Source organism: Panulirus ornatus, chromosome 64 (assembly GCF_036320965.1).
Source record: "Panulirus ornatus isolate Po-2019 chromosome 64, ASM3632096v1, whole genome shotgun sequence".
In the NCBI taxonomy this organism is placed as follows: Eukaryota; Metazoa; Arthropoda; class Malacostraca; order Decapoda; family Palinuridae; genus Panulirus; species Panulirus ornatus.
The window spans coordinates 6,003,849-6,022,957 of record NC_092287.1 but is presented as its reverse complement, the minus strand read 5'-3'; the positions used below and the strand labels follow the sequence as shown (position 1 = coordinate 6,022,957).

Below are 19,109 nucleotides of genomic sequence, written 5' to 3'. Positions count from 1 at the left end.
ATACCTGGATTATCATATCTGTGAAACGAAAACCCCCCAACATTTATCATACTACTCTTCAGATGAAAAATGGAATGCATTTTAAAAAGAAACCCTACAACTTGTGAAAAGCCTCGACAATCAAACACTTTGAGAGCAGTTCAGTGACTGTACCTTGCATACAATCAGAAACAGCTTAGTTCTGAATGATGATGAGGTAGTTTGAATTTAAGTTAAGATTTTACCTGAACAGCAGTACAAGAAGGATTGGCCGGAATTGTAACTATCTATAAGTAACCTCAGAGAAGAGATGTTACGTTCACTGTATCCATCTTAGGTTGAACCTTCCCCACCAACCCCCCCACAAAAAAAAATTTAAAGACTGCACTCACCCTGTCATGTAACTGTGCAAATATAGTTCATGTTAACAAACCGAATCGACTAAATCAACGCTCCCTATTCCTTTATATGAGAAGTGAAGTTACAATGTCAGTGTAAATAACAAGTTCCCCTTCATCACCACACAAGCAAGAACTTTTTTTTTTTTAAAGTCAGGTATGACTTATATAAATTAAAACAGCCTTTATTTCCCCCAGTATTAGTAGTATAACGAGCCAACACCACAAAAAAAAAAAGACTATTGTGGTGCCATGTCAGTGTTTCACAAAGCAGAGGCAGCCGCGAGCGTGTATGTGTATCACTTGGCTGCAAAAAGGAGGCATTACTCAACGTTGGGTTGGGCTACACTGCTCAAACCTAGTTTCTTTGACATTCATTAAATAGGAACACTTAAACTTCCCCGGCAAGCTTTCTTGTGTTTTATATAATGACCAGCGCGGGTACATTTGTACAGCTATATCGTTTTTCCCTCTGAGTGGGCGTAACCAGGTTTGAGAGAGAGCAACCAACAGTATATAGGAACGAGTTGAGGGCTCTTTTTAAAAGGTTATACACGCATAACGTGACTTAAAGGATTCTCAAAGGCAGGCCCCTGTGGTAGGTATAGTGATGCTTCTGAAGAGCATTTTTAGTTTTGCATAGACTGCCGCAGATTGAACACCGGTAGGGCTGTGTAAGCATGTGACGATCCTCAATATGCCTTAAAAGACTTTGGCGTGAGGACAACATTTTCAAGCAATGAGGACACTGCTGCTGCTGTTGTTGTTGATGATGGTGAATTTGGAACGACAACAGTGAAGAAGGACTGGTTGGTGTGGAGGGGGTAGTGCCTGTTGCTGACCGGCCTGAAAAAACAAGAAAGAGGCCCAGGTCAGTCAGGTCACAAGACCAGGCTTCCACATCAACGCCAATTAAGAGCAAGTCATCCTACTTCCACAAGGCCACTTTTAAAACTGTTTACTTCAGCCCTCCCGTCTGTTTCTTACTGCTTTTTTTTTTTAAACTGCAAAACACAATGGTAAACTCAATAAGAGAGAAAAAAAAATATGGGATGCAGTTCTCTCAAGTCTCACATGTAATGAGATGGGATTATTAAATAAAATAATAATAATAATTGAAAAATTCACTCATTGTGTGCATGCTCTGCATTTTCACAGAACTGCATAACCCAAGCTAGCAGTGATGACTCGCGGTTCTTCAATGCTTTGTTTTAACACATATGTTGAGAAACAAAAAATTTCAAGAGTCTTCCTTACAAACTTTCATCTGGTAAAAAGAGCACAAAAACACATCAAAAATTCCTCTTTTCTAACATCCAGGGTTACACGAAACAACTCCTACTATTTATCTTGAGTATTTTATTGTATATATCTACTGTACAAATACCCTGTACATGTGGGTTTGTGATTATGTTGTGTACGTTATTTCATTAATTAATATACATACATATATCTATATATATGATCAACATACATACACTGTGGAGGTATATGACATGAGGTTTGCGTTTCCTGGCTGTCTTTGGCACCTAGGCACTAATGTTAGCAGTGACTAAAATAGCAATATCTATATAATTCTCTTTTGATCCCTCAGTCTTGTACGGCAGTGGCATTTTTACAATTGAGGTTGGGATGGTTTGTGATACATTTGAATATGCTGAGGAATTAGTTTAAGACGAGAGGTAGATATGATTCTGGGATGCATAGCATCTCCAAATGAGGTGATAAATTGAGGCGTTAATACTGCAGGAAATGTATAGACCCCAAGGGGCCATTCTCTGTCAGTGTTTGGGGTGGTACTTGAGAAGGTGTTGCCTGAGACCATTTTTGCTGGTGGTTTGTTTGCCACACAGCGTACAATAAAATGCCATTTGTATGGGATTAAAGTGGACGTCCTGCTGGTGTACTTTAAGGTTGTATCTACGAGTGAAGCCTTTCCCACAAAGCTCACAAGGAAATCTGGGGCGAGACTCCCTGAGATCCCCACTCAGCCACTCGTAGCCTGAAAAACGACAGTGGTGTGTGTTACTACCACGCTCAACTATTTCTGGATGACCCAGCTACACAACCTATAGTCTACAGCTAGCCAAGTAATGGCACCACAGAGCCATTCAAAGTGCTGGTTGGCTCCTAAGTTTCATCCTGTTACAGATGTATACTTCGATGGTAACGGTGTACATGCATTTTGAGAGCTTTCTGTGTCGCAGCAGTACGACCACATTCTCTACACTTGAACACTGTATCAGGTCGAGTGAAGTGGGAGTCGCGCTGGTGCACCTTTACAGAGTACCTGCGAGTGAACTCCTTCCCACACAGCTCGCATGCGAACTTGGATCCATGTGGTCTGGACCAGCAGGTGGGTTCTGCAACTATCCTTGGCTGCCACGACCCTACACAGTCAAGGCCGCTGTTGTCACCGCAGCCATCCCGGCCACCACCAGGGATGACAGGGGCCAGGGGGATTGTGCTGCCCACGGAGCCTGTAATGAGACACCACAGGGGTTACTGCTGCACGGTCAGGCGTGCAGGCGCGGGTCATCCAGTGCCTGTGTGGTGGTAGCAGAGGTAGAAGGGTTGGTCTTGCTGGCCGGTTTGCGGTGGTAGTTACTCTTGTGCACTCGAAGTGTACTCAGATTTTTGAAAGATAGGCCACATATCTCGCACTTGGCACTGCCAAGGCCTGAGTGCTGGTCCCGCATGTGGACCTTCAGATTGTACACATTACTGAATGTACGACCACAAACTGAGCATTCATACCGGATCTGCCTGCGTTCACGGACCAGGGGGAAAAAGCACAAACCTGTAATGACAAAACAACAACCTTTACTATCTACTGCTATGACAGGAGTAGCATCATGTGAGGGCATGCAAAGTAAGATGCAGGCAAGTCAGGCAGCAGGCAAGTGGACTACAAAAGTCTACAGTCCCGTGACTTACTGGCAACATGCTCTCACTCTACTGTGCCCTGACACTTGCCACCAACCTCTTAGAAAAGCTTAATCAAACTTGTCGGACCCACAGCTGTTGAAGGTTTCATTATGGCTATATACTCCAACTTCAAAGTTTATAGCCAAACAAGAAGCCATACAAGACAAAAAAGCTCAAAACTACAAATAATGACATTTCTTACACAGTGTCACTGCCTTACAAGAGAGAGGGACCAGCTCTAGCACAAGGCATTGACAATGAGGCCGGCTTTAGCTTTCACCCGTATACCAAGCTCAGAGGACCTCTTGTTTACCCTTCATTATAGACTCCTTATAAGCCACTTATGGACTCAACATCACCAACAACCACATACATTATATTCACCCTACATCCAAATTCACAAGGCCTTGGTGTTCACTCATTCTTATCACTGTGCCAAGACCCATTTCAAAAATACACAGGAAGTATCATACAAAAATAAAAAATTAAATCTTTTAGCAGTTGAGATAATCTGAGGATACGAGCTTGTGATTTCCTCATCAAGCGCAAATAAACAATTCTGTGTTCCATCCTAAAAGCACCATTTCATGCATACATCTAACTCTCACTGTCAGCTTAATAAGCACTTAGTGGACACGATTTGCAAGCATGGCACTGGCCAATCCTACTGCATCCTGAGTGAGGTGCCGTCAGTTGACTTTGTTGCGGTGGTGCCTTTGTATGTGCATCCTCAGGCCCGACCGGGTTCTTGACACTTTATCGCACATGGAACATGGGAAGGGCCCATAGTTGAGATGTGCATCTTTAAAGTGCACCCGGAGATTGCCAATGGACGTGTACGTTTTGCCACAGTATGGACAATGAAGTAAGCCCATATAGGAGCTGGCCCTGCCTGGAAAGAGACGGAAATCTTAATGTAGAGGTTGTGAAGGAGTAGGAAGATGGGGAAGGAGTGGGTGCTGGAGGTGTCTATGATTGCGATGCATGTGTACGCGCAGTCCATTTACACTCTTAGAGAGCTTGTTGCATAGATGGCAGATATAGGGCCCGTCCGTACCGTGCACATCACGTATATGTACACGTACATTGGATACACATGAGAATACTTTGCCACACTGCGGACATTGTGGGACCACTGACTGAAGTTGCTCACTGACATTTGATGATGGTGGAGGCCGGCCTGCAAAACGAGAAGACACTGCTGAAGGGACCTGTGTTTCAGACACATAACTTCACAGTCTAAAGCCTGCAATCTTCTGTCTCAGCACTACTGCACACATATATCACGACTAGAAGCAACAATTATACAGTGCTCTGCTACATTCAGCTATCACAAGCTATCACTACTATTCCACCCCATGTCCACAGACTACAAATCACTGGTTATCACAACGCCTGTGATTCCTGTGAATGTGCACCCTCAATGCATTCTTATTTTTGGCCGGCTTGTTGCACATGGGGCACCAGACAGGGCCACTTGCAGTGTGTATGTCCCTGATGTGGATGCGCAGGCTACCTGCGCAGGAGAATAGTTTCCAACAGTGAGGACAAGGCAGGCCCGAGGATACGACACGGCCTGGAAAGAGACCAAAGGCCTTCTTAGTCTTGCAGATGGTTGATGCTGGTTTAGTTACGATGGTGTCTCTGGATGTGCATTCTTAATCCCGACTGACTCTTTGAGGGTTTGTTGCAGTGGGGGCACCAATACGGGCCACTATTGTCATGGATGTCTCGGATGTGCGTGCGCAGGCTGCTAATGCACGAGAAGGTTTTCTTACAGAAGCTACACACAACGAACCCAATGTTTAGCCTTCCTGTAACAGAGAAGACAAGGGGGCTCTTAATGACTGTTGGAGGTGGATGGAGTGTGATGGTAAATGGTAGCTGCTGCTGTGGGGGTGCTAGTATGATTGTTACCCTTCACCTTTATGCCTGGGTGTTGCCTATAGGTGTGCGTCAACATCGAGTTCTTGGTGCGGAACACTTTGGCACACACCATGCATCTGAACTGGTAGTATATTCCAGAGTGCATGTCGGCTATGTGTTTTCGCAGGTTACTACGGTGCCTGATTACTTTACCACAATATGGGCAATACTGGCTTGAATCGTCTGAGGCCAGGCTGGGCCCTGCAAGAGTGAAAACATCCCACTTAGAATTTTATACAGGCCAGCTTTTAGGACACAGCAACCACAGTATGGAAAGTTTAATCTGAATGAAACACAATATGGCTTCATCCATTTAATTGACAAATCTTACAGGACTGTAGCATAACATTAATACAGTACAAAGAGAATTATTGCGGGTACAATTACATTACAGGATAGATATCCTTACATGTCATTTCTGACTAGGAAATTAGATTGCAAATTGTCAAGATATAAAGCACCATTGGAGGTCAAACGCTCCAGACGAGAACTTCACGAAGTGTTTTAAGTGGGCACTTGTTTACTCATAGCTCAATGCTATTCACATCTGCATCGTAAAGCGTTCAGTTATTACTGTAACTTTAGCAACGCTGGACAAATGTTTCACTTAATTCAGGTAATACAACGAACACTTTCACTCTTTCCATCTTTCTTCCCCATAAAAAATAATAATAATAATAATGATAATAATAATAATAAAGGTAGTAGTAGTAGTAGTAGCAGTAGTAAAAAAATAATGAAAAATTATTGATAATAATATGTGAAATCACTTTCTCTTTATGACTTCTTTTTCTTGATCATGTCACAGACTTTGATGGCCGGATGTGTCTCTAGGAGGTGTTTGGAGAATGAGCGGCGGCAAAACGTGCTAAAGTCACACACTGTACAACTGTAAGGCCGATTGAAGCGCACTTTGATCCCTCCTGAAACGGTAGGAAAAACCGGCAATCAGAGTCTGACCTCCAACAACATGGCCTTATAGCACAATTATGTGTAATAATGTCATTGAGTTCCCCTCACCAGTCTGTGGTACTTGTGTTAGCTTTAATCGCAAGAAGCTCCAAGAAGGCTAAATAAAGCCTGGTTTCATATATATATAGATTTTTTTTTGACTTTTGTTTGAATTCATCATATATATATATATACTTTTTTTTTTGTTACTTTCCTTCATGATATTTGCTAGACATACGAATCCTGCAGGAGGCACATAAGAGACTCAGGGTGAAAACTTCTGTCCATAATATATGATACTTTTGCATGTCAGGGTTTTTATCTTTTTTATATATTTATTTTTTTATATATATTTATTTTTTTTGCTTTTGCAAATGACAGTTTCGGGATTGGTGTTACTTGTGTCACAGTTCACTCTACACAGGTGCAACTGCCATTCACCTACCTGCTCATTAAAACAGCAAGAGTTGTATATTCTAGTAATCATCAGGCTATTTAAAAAAAGATCCCTTCATTCATATTCACACACATGTGGACTCTCTAAAATTCTCAACTTTACACAATGTCCAAATAAAAAAATTTTCCTCAGGAAAAAAAAATAGACATATACATATACATATATAGATATATAGATATATTTATATATACATATGTATATATATATATAGTACTAACAGAACTCACTGTTTTAAGGCAGTTGCAGAAGAAGCATTACCTCATGTCTTGAGATATTACTTCTCTCTTCTTAAATATATTGTTAATTCATAATCAAATGGATACTACAAGCCAAACACCATATGAGGTTAAGCTTCAGTGTAACTACTGCATGACAAGTTCCAAATAATGTAATAAAAGAGACACTGGTGTTTGGTAATGGCCCAACCAGTATATATGCAACAAAAACATAGACCACAGGGTTCCCAAGAGAAGAAAAGAGCTACTATAAGTCAATACAACCCTAATCCACAGTGGTATATAAAAAGGACAAATTGCTAGCCCCAAATATTTTCTTTTAAGAAATAACAAATGAGGGCAAGAAGAAGAACAATGACAATGACCACCAAAAATACTACATCCTAATCTATGCAAGACAGAGATGATTGGGCCATTTCGGAATCTACATCAATAAACAATAAAAATAAGAACTGAATATTCACACACAATATTCAATTCGTATCATTAAATAATCAAGCACTCAATTGAAAGAGCAGTAAAGGGGCAAAATAACATGTCTCGAAAGTGGAGATACTGGAGACTGTAGAGCAATGCATCAATAACTTTAAGCTTTCTCAAAGAAAGAAATGAAATGATTTGCAGAGGAGATTTATCTTGTTAATTATGCCCATTTACTATTACTTATTCTATCATAATTAGGAATGACTGAAAACCATACACAGACTGACTCAAATAAGTATTCATGACAACATTGTATTCTGAAGGCTACAAGAAATGCTTTTCTCATATTCATCATCTGGTTTTCAATCATTCCACTGGAACTTCACAGTCTTTTAATTTCAGCTAACAAATGCGTGACCATTTAAAACATTCTTACTAATTTTGTTCTTTATCAATTACAAACAAAAATGTATAAAAAAAATAATAAAATCTACATTTCTCAAAGAGTACATCTTTGAAAAACGTGTAGACAACCAAGGAGCCAAACAGGGCCAATTCACAGTCAAGTTCAAGTGGGGGGGAGGGTGTGAGACTGTGATGTGCCAAAGTAAGAGCCATGAGAGTGAGCAAATGGTACATACCTTGGCTGGCATCTTGACTAGCAGCACCTTGTGACATGGAAGGGCCCGGCAGTGCCGAGATCCCAGGAGGAAGGCCTAAGTAAGACACCATAAGCAGCCATTAAAAAAAGGGAACCGTCATGGAGAAAATTAAATTTAAACACATTCATAAACAGATGCTAATCACGTACGTACATAATGCACACTGCAGGAAAAAAAATTTAATATTTTTTTTCTTTTGGATAAAAATACAGAATGTTTAAGACCCACACGAGTAACACTCCATCTATCTACAGCACAACTAGGTAACTAGGTACATATTCAAATCCATATAAATACATATTCATCAACTGACTCGTAAATCCTCCTGAATCCCTTTCTAAGAATGGTTCCAGGAGTTTCCCCAGGACCTTCCTTCTTTCCGGACCCACTTCCAGCTAAAGGTTTGGCTACTTCAGGTGTCGGCAAAATAACAAAGACTCCTCAGCTGTGAGAAGTTCTTTGATGAAACTGTACTCCTACTGATACAGTCTCGCTAAAGCTATAACCTCGTACAAGAGGAGTCATATATATATATATATATATATATATATATATATATATATATATATATATATATATATATATGCATGTGTATGTGGGTGGGTTGGGCCATTCTTTCGTCTGTTTCCTTGCGCTACCTCACTAACGCGGGAGACAGCGACTAAGTATTAATACATATATATATGAAAGCGTTCCATTATTACCTATTACACTTTTACATGCTCATGCAGCCCAAGGTTGCAATACAAGTACCTTGGAAATGTAGATTCCTGTGGAGTGACAAAGCCCTGCAAAAGGTGCATTTCCACTTCAGGTGTAAGCTTGAGCAAGCACAGAGAGAGAGAGAGAGAGAGAGAGAGAGAGAGAGAGAGAGAGAGAGAGAGAGAGAGAGAGAGGAGAGAGAGAGAGAGAGAGAGAGAGAGAGAGAGAGAGAGAGAGAGAGAGAGAGAGAGAGAGCCATGTTGTATGGAAGTGAGGCTTGGACTATACAGATACGGCTGTGCTGAGGAGGGTGGTAGCACTGTAAATCAAATGTTAAAGGACAATTTGTGGTGAGAGGTGGTTCGACCGAGTAAGCAATAAAAGGGGTAAGAGAGAGGTATCAGTGGTGTGTGTGTGGTTGAAAGAGCTGAAGGAGGCTGTGCTGAAATGGTTTCGACTTACAGAGAGAGAGAGTGAGGAGAGGGTGATAAGGAGGATATGTGTCTGAAGTGGAGGGGACCAAACTGTTGAAAAAAGGGAACTGAACATGCAAGGGGGTGAAAGACATGTACGGGACAGGGTGAACTGGAACGAAGTATAGCGGGGTCATGGTATTCCGTGCGGTAGTGGTTAGCGTTTCTGACCGTGACGTATTCACGGGTCGCCCAGAGTTCGATTTCTGGTTGCGGCAGTCAGTCTACAGTCAACCCACTGTTCATCCACCCCTGGGAGTTGGTGGACAAAATGGGGACGTGGCTAATGCTAGGATATATATATATATATATATATATATATATATATATATATATATATATATATATATATATATATATATGAGAGAGAGGGAGAGCAGTGGTGTCAAGATTCGAGTGAGAAACTGTAGAAGCTGGTGACTTGAGTTTGTAGGAGTATATGGAAGGAGAAAGTTGAGAGTAGATATAAATAAAGGGAAGGTTATTAAGGTTCATCAAGGTTGAGGGAAAGGTTGGTTGAGGTGTGAGTTTCATTGATGAAAATTTGGAGGAAGTGAGGAGTCTTAAGTACCTGGGAATGGACATGACAGCGAATGGAACCATGAAAGTGGCTGCGAGTCACAGAATGGGAGAGGCGAAGGTTAAGAGGATTTGCGTGTAAGAAGTGAAGGGTACAAGGAAATAGGGAAGATCAAATTTTTGGAGACGGAAAGTTGGAGTGAAATTTTTTTTGAGCGATCGGGGCCAGAACATGCAAGAGGGTGAAAGGCGTGCACGTGCTGTCAATGGACTGAACCAGGGCATGGGAAACGTCCGGGGTAAACCAGGGAAAGTCCTGCAGGGCCTGGATGTTTACGGGTGCTAGGCATTCAATGATAACTGTAAATGCACTATTTTGTGTGACTTCTATCTATATTTGCTTTTAAGAGGGTGGATGAGGCATAGCTGAAAGTGAAACAGATGAACTGTTTGTAAAGGAAGTGGAATTCTAGTCCTTGCTCAAATCTTTTGCCAGTTAGTGATCTGAGGGTATTTACCTTGTTTGTTGATAATACCGATGAGGGGAAAATAAGTATGATTCTGAGAGAAACAAAAGGGGGAAAGGGGAAGAATGGTCAAGGAATGTTTTAAAGAGTAAAATCTGAAGTTGGTAAAAGGCAAAAGCTAAGGAAAGGGTAACAATACTGTTGAAGCAGGAGTTTGGGGAATATGTCAATGTTTGTAAGGAAGTGAGCCCCACACTGACGTAGGTACAACTGAATGTGAACTGCGAGAGACGGGTAATTATTAGTGCTTATGCACCTGGCTATGAGAAGAAAGATGATAAAGACCGAAGTGTTTGAGAACAGCAAAATAGACTTGAGTGCAGAATGTGAAAAAGGAGAAATTAAACGAGGCTAGGAAAGTGGGTGTGGGAACAGAAGGTAATTACGGAAGCACTGCTGGCATAAGCGAGAGAAGTGTGTGGCATGCGAAACGTAAGAATCAAGCAGGTGAGAAAAGGTAACGAGTGGTGGGATGAAGGTAGGTTGCTTGTGAAAGAGAAAGGTGAGGTGTATGGGCGGTACTTACAGGTAACGAGTGCCACTGTTTGGGAGATATACAAGAGAAAGTGACAAAGAGGTCAAGAGGAAGGTGCAAGGGTTGAAAAAGAGGGCAAATGAGAGTTGAGATGAACGAGTATTAGTAAACTTCAAGATTTTTTTTTTTTGAAGAAGGTTCACAGCGAGAGAAAAACAGGAGAAATGGAGACATCTGTAAAGGTGGCAACTGGAGATGTGGCAATAGGGAGTGATGAGATGAGAGACAGATGAAGTGAGTATTCTTAAGGGCTACAGAACGTGTTTGATGACAGGGTGGCAGATGTAGGGTGTTAGGGTAGAAGAGTTATGCGAAGTGCGAGTCCTGGAAAGTGGTTTGGTGAAGAGAGAAGAGATGGTGAAAAACTTGCGTAAAATGAAATAGGAAAAGGCGGCTTGAGTGGATAGATTTAACCCTCCTGCCGTTTTCTTTTGTACATTTCCCGATCATTCGTAGTTCTTCCTATATACTTTAAATACCCATTCTCCTTCACAAGCAACTTCGTCATCGACCACTCACTGCCCTTCTCCATTTTCCCACATCCCATCTTCTGCATGCCATACATATCTTGATGGTGATTTTTTCTCACAGTGTAACCACAAGTGCGCTCGCACGCACACACACGCACGCACACACACACACACACACACACACACACACACACAGAGGAACTTCACACCCTCCGAAGTTGGTCTGATACACGACGGATGAAATTCAACCCAAGCATATGAAAGGTACTGGGGATGGGTCCACGTGAAAGAAGAGCTCAACACGGATTATGATCCAGCGGGGAATACGCTTCACGATTTTATACGAGAGGAGGACCTGGTAATCAACATCTTCCCTAACCTGACGCCAAAATCGGACGGTAAGACAACAGTAAAGGTGACAAACTGTTCCGGCAGATCATATTTGCCCTCCGATTATATGGATATGGAACTATTGAGCACGCCCTTCGTATCCTACTGAGAGGCAAAACTACAATATCCTTCTCAAGATGGGTCAATGCAGCAGCAGCAAAAAAAAAAAAAAAAAAAAAAAAAAAAAAAAAAAAAAAAAAACACAAAGATCTAAAAGAGGAAGTCCAGAAAAGGGTTACAGAGATGGTACCGGAATGACGAGAGGTAAGTCAGAAGGTAAGGGGGTAGGCTTTTTCATTTTCCCATTTGGACGAGAGAACAGGGATGGGTGACTTAATTTGAAAGTCTTAGGAAAAGATCGATGATACGAACAGCTGCTAACAGTCTTCGAGAGATGTAGGGACAGAGCAACCAAACAACCATAACATGCAACTCAGGAAGAACCTTATAAAATGTAAAGAAATTTATAGAGTACGAGAGGCGGATGAATAAGCCAGCATTCATAAATGTAAGAGGTTGTATGTATGACAGTACTAGAGAATGCTCAAGAGATGGGCCCAACGAATGTACAGCTAGCTCCCCACAGAATGAATCACATACATACATATCTATGTAGTTATAAGACAGGAGAGAATGTTCAAGAGATAGGGCAACAAGAGTGTCAAAACACCACGCCATACAGTACAAAGAGGGAATTACATATGCAAAGCATACATAAATTCAGGAAGTTGTACGCAAGAGATATAGCCCCACGAGCATAAAACTCCCTCCCCATACGATACATACAGGTAATTACACACACACACACACACACACACACACACACACACACACACACACACACACACACACACACACACACACAAATCCTCAGCGTGGCAATCGGGCTACACCCAACCCTGCTGCCTGGTGTTTATCCTCACCCCGGGGCTGGTGGATAAATGGTTGCCTGCCTTAACCAGTGTGTGTGTGTGTGTGTGTGTGTGTGTGTGTGTGTGTGTGTGTGTGTGTGTGTGTGTGTGTAAGTACATACGACGAAAAAAACAAGGTACACACACAAGGTTACGAGACGGGTCAACACGAAAGTAATACTATCTCCCAGTAACACGAAAATAGTAATCAGAGACGCACACGGGGTTCGGTTCTGGGAACCACCACTCTTCTGGCTCTTAGTAAATGAGTTAAAGGGATGGATTCCTACCTAAATACGTTTACATACGATGTACAAGTCATGAGGGAAGTGACAAGCGAGGAGGACTGCATCAGCTTGAAAAGGAACCCATACAGACGAAAGAGTTGGTCTGAGACATGATAAAGAAACAGATCAGACTGACTAAGGGCATGGTTACTGCAAACAGCAAACATGAATGTAAGAGACTGTACGGTAAAAAAAAAAAAGAATGTTCAAGACAGAGGGGTTCTACGTGTAAAAAAAAAAAAAAAATCCTTCCGGAAAGCTGCAAACAGGTGGTTACAAACACTACTTCCAGCAGAAGGGGACTTTAGACTCCTCTGGAGGGAGAAGTTCTTTGACAAGACTTGTGCTTACAGTGATAGAGTCACTTTTCACTCGCGGTGTAATCTCGACCAGATGGGAGTCCAGTAACACACAAGCGAAAAAACTGTGTGTGTGTGTGTGTGTGTGTGTGTGTGTGTGTGTGTGTGTGTGTGTGTGTGTGTGTGTTGGATTTGACTGGACTCCACTTTCGACAGGTTATACCGCGGATAAAATGTCACCTTTGGCGAGGCGGTATTACTAGTGGTGCAGTCTCATTAATGAACTCACCCCAATAGAGACTACATTTCCCTGCCACGGGAAGAAGCGCAGATTTAAGCAAGAGGGGCTTTCAGAAAAGGTCCTGGGTAACACCAGGATTCTTACAGAAAGTGGTCCTGGGATAATCACACACACACACACACACACACACACACACACACACACACACACACACACACAATCCCTCAGGATTGGGGAAAAAGAACACTTCCCACGTATTCACTACGTGTCAAAGAATGGAACAGGGGAGGAGGAGGAGCAGAATGCTGGAAACCCTCCCCTTCTTGTATTTCAATACCGAGGGTTGAGACAGGAAGAGGAGCCAAGCGTGGATTGCTGCTCCTCCTCAAAGGCTCAGTCTGAGATGTGTCAATGCGTTTACATATGTAACGAAGGATGAGAAGGAGAGAGAGGTAGAGTGTTTGAGGAAAGGAACCTGAATGTTCTAGCTCTGAGTCACATAAAGGGGGAAGAACGGTTCAGAAATGTCTAAGGGGTAAGGTAAGGGTCAGAGTGAGTGCAGGGGCAGGGTGGGTAAGGACGAGGGAGCACTCACACTGAAGAAGGAGTTGATGTGTGAAGGTGGAAGGAAGTGAACTCCACACAATGACGTGGGTAAAAATGAATTATTATCAGTCCTCATGCACCTGGTCACGAGAAGTCTGACGAAGAAAGACCAGACTTTTGAGGGACCTAGTGTTAGTGATAAGTGACCAGTGCAAAAACAGGTGATAAGGAAGTTCATGGCACAATAGGGGGGGATATTGAGCAAGGTGAATGGTGCACAGCCTGTGGAGTTGGAGGAATGGGCTACTGAGTGAGGGGAATGAAAATGGTCGACAAGTAGTGGAATTGTGCTAAAAAAAAAAAAAAAAGTAACTGGTAATACCAGGTTTAGAAGAAGGGCATACACAAGTATAAGCGAGTAGAAAAGATAAGATTCCATAATAACTAATAGGCGTACAAGAGAGAGACAGAGACTTCGGGATGCGAAATGTGCTGAGAAGGGCAGCTGGTGGGATGTCTGATCATTACCTACTGGAAGTGAGGGAGAAAATTCGTAGAGGTTTTCGGAAAAAAAGAGATATGTGGGTTATCGATATGAGGGCGGTGAAAGCAAATGAGCTTGGAAAAGAGGCTTGTGTGACGAGATACCATGAGAGCAGAATGGCAAAAGGTAAGAGTACATGAAGCTAGTTGTGGGTGAGGAACGGGAGGAGCTAAGGGAAGCAGTGCTGACGTGCGAGAGAAGCGTGTGTGGCATGCAGAACGTTGGAGGTGGGCAAACGAGACAGGGTTGTGAGAGACGAACCTAAGTTGCTGGTGAATGAGATAAGAGAGCTATATGCGAGTCACTTACGTACAAGGAAGGACTGTGACCGAGTGAGAAATGTACAAGAGAAAGCGGCAGGAGGTCAAAAGGAAGGTCTGAGGGACAAGCCGAGCTGGGGGTGAGCGAGTACCAACAAACTTCAGGGTGAATATGAAAGTGTTTTGGAAATTAAACGTGCAAAAAAAGATATGAGAACATCAGAAGGAAAAGAATGAGGAGGTGATAACAAGCACAAAATTGGTGAAGAGGAAATGGAAGGAGCACTATGAAGGATTCTTAAATGGCAGTTGTAGGATGACTGGGTTGGGGCGGCATGCGAAGTGACTCATGGCAAGTGGTGCGGTGGAGAGATAAGAGGCAGTGAGAACCTTGTGTAAGATCAAAAGTGGCAAAGCAGGTGAAGTGGATGATACTGCAGTTGAATTTCTGAAGACTTAAGGAGGTGGCTGTGCAGTTGACTGGTTGGGATTTTAAAGGTGTGTATCATGGTGAGGTACACAATGCCTGTATAATGCTAACGTATCAACGAAAGGGACACAAATGCGGGTGATCGAAACAGCTGGACTTGTATGTAGTATCTACGTATCCGAAGAAAACATATGATAGATGCCTCGAGAGAGGTTTTGCGAATATATGTGTGGGAGGAAAAGATATCGAAAGGAGTGAAGAGTTTTATCATGAGAATAAAACATTTGTGCAAGTAGGTAGTGCGGAAGGCGAGTGGTTCCATGTAAAGATAGGTTTGTGAAAGGCTGTTTAATTTGTTTACGAATAGCGATGTGAAGGAGGCAAATGCAAGGGTCTTTGAAAGAGCAGCAGCTTTAAAGGCTGTTGAGGGTGAGGGAGCTCATGAGGCAAGTCAGTTGATGTTTCCTGATGAAAAGGTGCTGGTGACAGATTCGAGTGAGAAACTGCAATTGTTAGTACCTGAATTTTTGTGTTTTGAAAGAGTGAGAGTCTGTGAGTTATGAGAGTATGTCAAAGAAGAAAGCAAGAGAGAAAACGTGAATACAATAAAGGTTATTAGGTATAGCAGTGGAAAGTGACAGATCAGCTGCGGTGTGAAGTGGCGAAGGTTCTGAAAGCGCTGAAAAATGTTTGGAAAACGAGAACCCTATCAGGGAGGCCGAAAATGGGTCTGTTTGAAGGTATATTAGTCTCCCTGATGCTGTATGGAAGCGACGCATGTGCTATAGATGAGAATGTACGGAAAGGGATGGATGGATGCGTTTTAAAAGAAATGCTTGTGGACAATATGTTGTATGAAGAAGGTTCATACAATAAGTATTATATGGGTACGAGAATAGTGTGGTTATAAAAGGAGTTTGGTTGAGAGAGCTGAAGCGGCGTGCTGAAATGGTCTGGACGTGTGGAGAGAATGAGAAAGACAAAGAGCATGGACGTCAAAAGTGGAGGGGTCAACAGGGGGGGAAACCAAACTGGACATGTAAGGATGGAGTGGAAAAGACTTTAAGGTCTTGAGGGCTGAACATGCATGTGGGTGAAAGGCGCGTCGGAGATAAAGCAAATTGGAGCGATTTGATACACAAGGGGCGACGTGCTGCCTCTGGACTGAATTGGGGCATATGAAGCAGCCAGAGGAAACCACGTAAAGGTCGGTGAGGCCTGGCTGTGGATAGGTGACAGCGGTTTTGGTGCAGTACACGACAGCTAAAAACTGGATGAGAGCGAATAATGCCCATTTTTCGTCTGTTCCAGGTGATCCCTCGTTAACTCGGGAAACGGCGATGAAATTATATATATATATATATATATATATATATATATATATATATATATATATATATATATATATATATATATATATATATATACACACACACACACACAAAACCAGGCCCTAAAACTTTTCATGGTTTACCTCGGACGCTTCACATGCCCTAGTTCACTCTAAGGACAGCACGAGCACGTCAAACCCAGAACACCTCATCGTTCTATTTCGCGCTATCCCGAGCACGCCTTTTACCCTCCTGCATGTTCAGGTCCCGATCCCTCAAAATTTATTTTTCACTCCATCCCTTTATCTCCAATCTGGTCTCCCCTTTCTCCCAGTTCCCTCCACTTCTGACACATATATCCTCTCTATCAACCTTTCCTCTCATTCTCTCCATATGTCCAATTTCAGCACACCCTCTTTAGCTCTCTTATCCACGTTATATTACCACCTCTCTCTACTACCCTTTCATTATCTACTCGATCAAAACACCTCATGCAAACATATCCAACCTCCTCCCTACGTCCTAATCTATAGCCCATGCTTCGCATCCATATAATACTGTTGGGGCTACTATACCTTCAAACTACCTATCTGTGCCCTCCCAAATAACGATCTCTGTTTCGTCACATTCTTCAGCGCTCCCAGAATCATCGACCCCTCACCCACCCTACGACTCACTTCCGCTTCCATTCGCTGTCGTGTCCACTCCCAGGTATCTGAAACACCACTTCCTCCAAGTTTTCTCCAATCAAACTCACGCCTCACCAAACAAGTCACTTAACGCTGCTAAACAGCATTGTTTCATTTACATTTGCTCTCAACTTCCTACTTTCACACACTCTTCCCAGCTCAGACACCAACAAACAACAGACTTACTTCCCAGGCCCTGTCATCCACTTACAGAGTGCATACATGCCCCTATATATATATATATATATATATATATATATATATATATATATATATATATATATATATATATATATATATATATATATATTATGCGCGCGGGTGGTAAATTCGAGAAACTGAAGAAATTGAGGTTCTTAATTTTGGAAGTGTGTATGGAGACCTGAGCATAAATGTGAATAAAAAGCAAGGTTAAAAGTTTAGCAGTGGAGAGAATGCGAGTTCGAATGGAAAGAACCTGATGGAAGTGGACTGTTTTACAAAAATGAAAGTCGATATGGCAGAAAATGGAACTATAGGAGCGGAAGTAAACCATATGGTGGGTAAGGGGGTAAAGGCCGAAAGAGAGGTCACTGTCTTTAGAGGAAAAGATGCTGTATGTCTCGAGGCGTGCTAAAGAACACGATGAATTTGTTGGAAATGTAATGTGAGGATATGTGATGTAAGGAGGGTTAATCGAAGATATGACTGATTAAGAAAGGTGGATAATGTGTGAGAGCTGAAGGTGTGCTGAAACATTTCGGACATAAGGGGAAGATGAATACGGGATATAAGTGTCAAAGGTGGAGTGAACAAGGAAAAGGAGGAAAACAGGGAGGTGGAATGATGAAAAGAAAATTCTTTAAAGATTTGGGGGCCAGGACATGCATGAGGATGTCAAATGTGCATGGAACCGAGTGAACTGGAGTCAAGACGGGACAACGTGCTTTCAATGGGCAGAGCTAATGCATATGAAACTGTTGGGGAAAACCACGGAAAGACGCGTGGGGTCTGGTTTAAAAAAAGAAAAAAATTATAGATGAGAGTGGAGGTAAGCGAATGAGGTCCTATCATATCTTCGAAGCCTCTTCCTAACATTACCGGGTTGACGTAGGAAACGGCGAGGTATTAATAAAATCACTAAGCCACTGCGAACACCGTTTCAACATATCCCAAAGACTGTTGATGTCCAAGATGCAACTACAATAAGAAAGACACCAAGCACTAAGTATCCAACCGCCATGTTCTCTCTACACATAGACGCATAAAATATCAAACACTCGCCTCTTTTTTTCAAGTCCTCTGATTTTCTGATGCATAAGGACTAATAATCATCCACCTCTTATAATCAACTATCATATTTAACCACATCAATGTGAGGCTCAATTCCTTATTCTCTTTCACACACTCCCACAACCCCTCCTTCAGTAGAAGTGCTAACCCTTCCTCTGCGTTTACCCTCACACTTACCCCCGACTTTACTACCCATGAGACATTCATCTTCGGCTTTGTTCCACTTAAAGCGACAAAGAACAAATTACTCCCAGACATACTACCTATCCATCCCTTATTCTCGTCTTGCTTCCATCCACACGCATCCAGACACCCCTAGCCTTAGCCTTCAAGGAGAATCAGCACTCCTTACTTCGATCCTTCAGTTCCAACTTTTAGGAATTAAAATATAAGCAAGGGAAGGTTTACAGACCCCTAGTTCCGTCCGTGGTAGTCTTACATAACAGGCAGGAAATACGTGGGGAAGTTTTTCTCCCATAGCGTCAATGACAAACTAAACATATTGAAGTCAACACCAATGGCATAAGATACACACTTACACAGAAATACTCGACCATCTCCGAAAACACATCCGCATACCACTCATCCAAGAAACTAGATTCATACCCAAATCCTTCATCTACAATGCGCAACCAGGACAACGAGGTGAGACTCGTAACACTTGTCCTCCATACCGCATCACTCTCAATCACCAATGACAATACAAAGCAGTTCACGAAGAAT

General features: G+C 42.4%; 1 protein-coding gene across 41 annotated transcripts in view; it reads right to left on the bottom strand.

Annotated features, from left to right (window-relative positions):
* LOC139746171 (uncharacterized) overlaps positions 1-19,109 on the bottom strand; it is a 254,221-nt gene that overhangs the window by 140,089 nt on the left and 95,023 nt on the right. For 33 of the 41 annotated variants that reach the window (XM_071657068.1, XM_071657072.1, XM_071657063.1 and 30 more), the window contains one exon: positions 7,940-8,014. In XM_071657068.1, coding sequence (XP_071513169.1) covers positions 7,940-8,014 — 75 coding nt within the window. Of the gene's footprint in view, position 1; positions 1,224-1,716; positions 5,433-7,939; positions 8,015-19,109 lie in introns of those variants that run through there. The other 8 variants (XM_071657086.1, XM_071657091.1, XM_071657089.1 and 5 more) reach the window with 6 other exon arrangements.